At 52.5% G+C, this 6,995-nt stretch overlaps 1 protein-coding gene across 1 annotated transcript; it reads right to left on the bottom strand.

Moving 5' to 3' along the window:
* Positions 1-4,155: 4,155 nt before the first annotated feature.
* On the bottom strand, positions 4,156-5,904 carry RASSF10 (Ras association domain family member 10). Its single transcript, XM_044260900.1, has one exon. The coding sequence runs from the start codon at positions 5,723-5,725 to the stop codon at positions 4,229-4,231; it is 1,497 nt and encodes a 498-aa protein (XP_044116835.1). The 5' UTR covers positions 5,726-5,904; the 3' UTR covers positions 4,156-4,228.
* Between the last annotated feature and the right edge of the window lie 1,091 nt (positions 5,905-6,995).

The following is a 6,995-nucleotide window of genomic DNA, read 5'->3' as shown; positions in this document are numbered from 1 at the left end:
AGTTTTTCCTCATCCTCCTTTTTTTCTGTGTAGGACAATCCATCTCCCAAACATTTCCACATGGGAAATTTTACAAATTTTCATGGCCAAATTTTCCCTTTCCAAGAATTTAAAGATAAGCTCAGGTGTCATGTCAAAGGTAGAAAGAAATTCCCAGAAAAAAGCAAAACTGTTCTTTAGAGGCTGTTAATAGTGGGCTGATGTACTTATTTTATTTTGGTATAATTTTTAATAGGAGTGGGTAGGGAGAAGCACAAAATCAAATACATGTTAAAACATCACCTTCTAAGAATAACCTTTTCTCATGGACTCAAGATGAAAAAAAAAGTTAATGAATATTAGCTTTCTGTAAAACTGTTTCTCTTACGTGTTAATTCTCCCACTCTTGCTCATGGGGAGCTTTTGGCCCTCCTGCCCAGACCGATTGTTGGCCAGCTCTGATATGAGACAAGATCGCTATTACAAAGCAGGTGCTCAGGGAAGACAAGGAAAACAGGAAGGAGAGAAAGCATCATATCCTCTTCACACTTCTGGTCAGACGATTCACATTTCTGTTGTAAGAGTATTTTAAGCCAGTGGTTGCCAGCCCTGCATTCCTGGAGCCCCAAAGTACTAATTAATTAATTCTAGTTAAAATGTTTTCTTAACAAAATGTACTATCTAATGAAAGCCAAGGTGTGGGGAAACGGGCCCCATCACCCACAGCACGTTGTTATTAGAACAAATCTTTCCAAAAGCAATTTGGCGACTGAGTATCAAGTCCTTAATGTTTGTGTTCTTTGGTCTGGGAAGTCTCTTTCTGTTTTACCGGGGGAAAGGGACACATGCCCAAAGCAGCCTACCAGCCTATCACAGTGTTGTGCTATAATAGTAAAAAAAAAAAAAAATATATATATATATATATCTAGATATATATATCTCAGAAACAACCTACTGACATGAGAACAGTTATACGCATGATGGAACATCCAACAGAGGGATGGAGCCTTTACATGGTCAGACGCTGAGCCTAAAAGCATCCATACAACCTCATTTCAATTATTTTCTTAAAATAAGAAGCGAAATACGAAATCTTCATAATTCAAAAGGTCAGGAAGGAAAATATGCCAAATTTTGACAGTGATAATAAGCTTTTGGTGATGGGATTTTGAGGGACTTTTCTTTCTTTTCTTTTTTACTTCTGCTCTTCTCAGGTTCGTCCCAAGGACCACAGTATGTAACTTCTCTAATCAGCCAATCATCGTCCTCATGTTTTATAAGCGAACACAGAGATACCAGGTGAAATCGCTCTGGTTTGGGAGATGACTGAGAAGGGGCTACTTAAGATCAAAGCCAAGATACAGGCTATCAGCTCCCAGCAAGGATGGGGCCTTGTCCTGTCCTCCACGAGTTGGCTGGTTCTTCCCCAGGATGTCCGTTCTGCTCAGACACCAGCACAGGGGGCACTTCTCCCAGGGGCTCTGACATCCTTAGCGCTGATGCTTTCACCTCAATGTGATTGTGCCAGGATGATTATTTTTTAAGTGAAACAACTTTTTTTCAGCATCTAGCACCCATGAAGCACTTTCTAGGCACAGGCACTGTGTTGGTCCTTTTTATGTTCATACTCCACCTCTCTCAGACTTGCAAAAGCTCTTAGTAAAAGGAGCTATTGTCTCTTTTCTATTTTGGCACCCCCCCTCCCCCCTCCTTTCTCCTACCCACACAGAGAGTGCCTTCTGGGGACATAATTGACTTGGATGAAAGGTGAAATGGGCAGACTGGGCTGCCTGCCCTCTGCTACAAACAGAGCCTCCACACTGCCTGAAGAGTTGACTGGAGAAGTATCTTCAGGTGGACAGGACAGGAAGGGCACTAAAGAATCCCACAGGCCTTCTCCCTGTGATGTGGCTTAATTTGCTTTACAGGCTTCAGGCATATTTGCTGATGTCAGCGGCCTGTCAGAGTTTAAAATAATAATAGTGAATAAGAAAACAGCCCCTTTCTGCCAGGCAGTCCTGTTCTGCCAACTTCTGTGTTCCCTTTTGAGTTAATAAACATCTAAGAACCACCTCCCTACCGCTCTCAGGGACTGGGGGGAAAAAAGCACAATAATTTTAAAACCACCAGGTCAGCCCATTGCCAGCATAAACCATTCAGACAAGTAGCATTTGTCACACTCTAATGAGGATTTTACCTCTGCCTCAAAAGGGAAGCTATCATTAGGTTTTGTGTTTACCAAATCAAATGACCGTCTAGGGACAGTGGCTTTCTTTCCGTCCCCTTCTCATTTTAATCATGCTCAAGACCAAACGCAGACATTTTCTGCATCCGACGAGACTAAAAAACCATAATTATGCCAGCTAATGTCTTTTAAAAACATCAATTAAGAAAACGGCCATTTCATTCTCATTTTACTTGAAAATCTGAAATATCCACGTGTGTTGCAATAGTGCGGGGATGGGAGGGCTGTCTCCAAAAAGGAGACAGTTTAAATGGTTTAAGGGGGTGAGGTGGGCAGGTCCCCACTGGCAACAAGTAGACAGAGAAGCCCTCCAAGGAAAAGAAACTTCTCGATAAAGCAAGACCTTTTAAGTTATCTTCACTTGTGGTGTTGAAACTGGAGCCTGCCTCTCCATCATTAGGCGGATACCAGGCTTCTGGAGCAGGCTGGCCCCACACACACACCCCATTGTTAGGACCTCCTCAGGAGAGATTAGATCCCACATTCCTCAGAAGTACGGAGCTCCAGAGGGAACGCTGCCAACAGGCTCCTTCCATGGGGCAACAGCCAGCTACAACTGATCACTTCTGTTGAAATAACTGGAACAATTACACTGCGTCCCCACAGGGGCTCGGTCACCAGCTAGCAAGAGAGAGGTGTCACACTTGTATCTCCGGGCGTGTTCAAAGGTATGAACCAGGCAAGAGTAATTCAAGTCATCCCTAAGCCCACTTTCCTATGCATTTATCTATGGCTGCGTGCCCCAGTTAATCAAATTACTCACCCAAGGTATACTATTAGACTGTTCTATTTTATGTTTTCTTTTGGGAGCCTTATCTGGTAAACCTTGATGTTTGCACTTTCCACTTAGGCTTGGACAAGTAACTACTGAATCTTTGACCAAAGCTACTGAAGTTGGATTTGGGTTGGGGTAAAGTACCTTGAGGTCATGGTTGGTTTTAATCATATAGCTTGGTTCAGAAGCCTAACACTAACAAAGATCTTTATTTTCAAGTCTCAGTTTCAACCAGAGTGCTCATTAAATAGCAACTTCAGTCGCACTTCGCTTGAATTCTGCATCCCCCCCCCTTTTTTTCTTCTTGGAGTAACAGTGATTCCGTACAAGAAGGGACAGCAGAAGTGGAAAGAAAGGACAGTGCAGGTCCCTTTGCAGCAGCAAATCCCAAGGAGCCTCGATTAAACTGTAACCAGGGATTGTGTCTGCCAGGCTTCTCTCTCTCTCAAAAGCTTTATGTTTGGCTTTTGTAATAATAAGAGGTTATTTTAGGGAAGGGATTCTATCTGAACACACACTGTATTTGCAGGGAGGAAATGCAGCATTAGATGGCCACACAGCTCAGCCTCTGAAAGAAAGTAAGACGAGCAGTTTAGCAGATGGGCAATTCCCCAATCTGCAGAAATGTAAAGAGCCAGGATTTGGGTGCCTGTGGGTTTTATCAGAGATGTAAGTAAGGCTGAGACCAACACCAGTGCTCCTCTTTGGCTAGTTTTAACACGTTCACAGTCACAATTAACATTCAAGGAATTTCCTTTTCATCCAAGAGTTTCTTTTAAAAGCACTTTGCACCACAAACTGAAGTTCTAGCTGCCATCAGTCCTTCCCATACAGAAGATTGCTGAAATCTTCATAATACTTTTTTTTCCTTTTTCTTTTTTTGAAAATGGGTTCGGACCACGTCAGTTTCCCTGGGGCTTTTATTTTCCAGTACGGGAGGGTCTCACCACCTTCCTCCCTCCTTCCCCTGAAAGAGCTTGGAACGGAGACCTGGCCTCCCTTTTCCCGCACCCCTCACTACTCTCTGGGGAACCAGAGGAGCGCAGGACAGGCGTCCCCAGCCCTCCCCCCCCCTGCCCGCTCCCCCGGCCCAGGCCCAGTGGGAGCGCTGCTCCCTGGCAGGGGTCCCCGGCCCACCCCCAACCTGGTTTGAAGTCCCTGAGCAGGCCATGCCAGTGCTTTCTGCAAGGAAGTGGGAAGGGTCGTCCCCCTCTCCCACCCTGCTCGCCTTACACAAGAGATTCGCACACTGGCACCGAGTCCGAGTCCTGGCTGTGCATAGAGCTCAGCCCGGTATCCGAGTCCTCGTCGTTGCCGGGACAGCTCTTGGCCAGCCCGCGGGCCTGATCCACCCACACCTCGGCGCGGCCCTGAGGTCGGGATTCCCGGGAGGGATCGCCAGAGCCGAGAGTCCCGTCGGGCGCTACCGTCAGCTCCAACGTGTGCAAAGTCTGGAGAAGGCCCTGCAGCTCGCGCTCCTTGGTGTCCCACTGCTGCTGGCTGTAATCCAAATCCGACTTGACAGCCTCCAGGTCCGTGTTGAGCCGGAGCCCGATGTAGAGGCTGGTGCTGAGCTGCGTCCTGACCCGCTCCTGCTCCAGCAGCAGCTCACCGTCGTGGCTGCCGTCAAGCTCCAGGGGCTCCTCCCGCGCCGCGAGCTCCTCCTGGCGCCTCCGCATCCACCTCTGGTTCAGCTCCTCCTGAATCTCGGCCGAGAGGCGCTCGAGCAACTCCTCCTGCTGGGCTCGCTGCTCCTGCAGGCACAGTAGGTCGTCGCACCGCTGGGCCAGCTCCTCCAGCGCGGCCGCCTGCGCCTCGCCGTCCAGGGGAGCCGCGGCCGCCTCCGGCTCCTCTCCCGGGCTGGGCCCGTCCACCTCGATGCCTGCGCCCACTAAGTAAGTGTCCTGCACGTAGTTGACTCCATGTCGCCGCATGCGGTCCAGGTGCACCTTAGCCTCATAGCGGTCGATCTCGCGATCCAGTTCCCGGAGCCGCTGCACCTGTTGGCGGATGGTGTGGTCCTGGGAGAGCACCAAATGCACCAGCGTCTCCATGCGCTCCACGGATGCGCTCTCGGCGGCCTGCGGCGAAGACGAACAGGATGAGGCGGTGGACGACGACGTGGACGAACAGGGTGACGACGGCTGCTGCTGGCGCCGCCGGTTGAGCTTGGCCAGCTTGCGGAAGGCCTTGCGTACCACCCGCCGCTGCTTCTCCTGGGTCATGGCCAGGCTGGGCCGCGCCAGGACCCCCCGGGCCGAGCAGGGGCGCTCACGACTGAGCACGACGCGCGCCTCGGCGCTGCGGGGGCCCGCGTTGGGTAGCGATGCCTCGCTGCGCACCAGCACGAAGCGCACATTCTCTTGCTCGTCGCCCCAGGCGGCCCAGAGACGCAAGATGCGCGTCTTATTGGGCAGTATACGCTCAAAGCCCCGCCACTTCTCCACAATGCAATAGCACTGCGGGGGCCCGCACAACATGCCTTGCGGCAGCGCCTCATCGTCGTCCTCGTCGTCCTCGTCCAGGAGTTCCCGCAGCTCCTCCCGGCCTGGCGAGTCGCTGGCCGCCCCCCGCCGCCGGCCCCGCCGCTGCCTCCGCGGCCGCCGGCAGCCGTCCTCCAACAGCACCCGCACCACGTCCGAGCAGGTGGTGCGGCGAGAGAGACCAGACACCAGCTTCTCCTCCTGGCAGATCCACACGGATATCTTCTTCTCCGATGGATCCATGGCGCAACCGGGACGCAGGTGGCGGGTCGGTCTGGGCCCCGGAGGGGCGGCAGAGGGGGTAGGTGGGAGACGGGCAGCCAAGCAGCTCTGCGACGGTTTAGGAGCCTAGGAGCCTCGAACCGTCGGCACAGGGCCTTCTCGCCGGTTGCGCACGGACTCCGTGGCGGCGCTCGGCCCGGACGGCGGGCTTTTCTCCCGGGGCTGTGCGCCCGGGATCCGGCTCTTGCCACTCTGGCTCTGCCCAAGATTCCCGGGGCCTCCAGGTTTTGCTCCTCCCCCGTGGCTCCTCCCCTGCCCGCCCCCAGCGCCCAGAACCCAGGCCGGAGCGCGGGAGGGGCAGCACCCAGACCCGCCCCTCGCAGCCTCGCAGCACCCCGAGCGCTCAGTGCAACCCCTTTCTCCCGCTGCCGGAGGCGGGGATCTCGGCCCCTTCAGGGGACGCGCCGCCCTGTTTCGCGTCCGCACGACGGCAGACTGGGAGACCCTTCTGCTCAAGAGCTGGAGCTCGTGCCTGAGGGCGGGGGAAATCAGCGCTGCGTCTCCCTCTGCCCACTGGCTTCCCTCCTTTGCGTGTAGAGCTAGCTGTACGCACCTTGACTTTCTCGCCTTTCCCGGGGCCCCTCGGTCCTTCAGAGCCGTGCTGTCCGGGAAGTGCCTTTTGCGCAGACCAGAAAACCAAGATGCACAGCGTCTTTAACTGAGCCTCTCCCATCGCCGCGCGTAACCTCCAGCTGGGAGCTGTAAGCGCGCCTCTAACGCGAAAGGCCTCCAGCCCTCCTCATCAGGAAACAATATTTACATATTTAAGGAGAAGTAGATAGCCCTCTGTTCCCTGAGCTAGTGTAGAGGTGGAGAGGTCTATGCGTTGAGCGGGGTTTTCAGAGGCCGATCCACGTTCCCTGCAGGGTCAATGTCCCGATATAGCCTTGGCTTCACACACCCTTCTTGGCCAGAGGCACCTAATTCTAGCAAAATTTCGGGGCCTAACCCCCAGTGACAAGCTCTTTTCCACCTTCCACCTTCATAGGAGAACACTGATAGGACCGTGACAGTTTCTGCCATATCCAGTATTCATAGGTGGTCCAGAAAAAAGTTTCACAGCCCCAGAAATCCGAGACCACTGCGTAAATGAACTTTTTTTCATCCTCACGTGTTGGGGAGGACCTTCTTTTGTGTGCAAGACTTGCCCTCTGCCCATGTAAGCACAGGTCTGATAAGGTCACTCCCTTACTTTAAGACCTTGGATGGCTGCCATTGCCCCCAGAATAAA

This window comes from Neovison vison, chromosome 7, assembly GCF_020171115.1.
Source record: "Neovison vison isolate M4711 chromosome 7, ASM_NN_V1, whole genome shotgun sequence".
NCBI lineage: Eukaryota > Metazoa > Chordata > Mammalia > Carnivora > Mustelidae > Neogale > Neogale vison.
Note: the sequence above shows the minus strand (reverse complement) of the source record. Positions and strands in the feature narration are given on the sequence as shown.

What these genes read in the sequence shown, in the direction of transcription:
- RASSF10 (XM_044260900.1), bottom strand. Translation starts at nt 5,725, where the DNA reads ATGGATCCATCGGAGAAGAAGATATCCGTGTGGATCTGCCAGGAGGAG.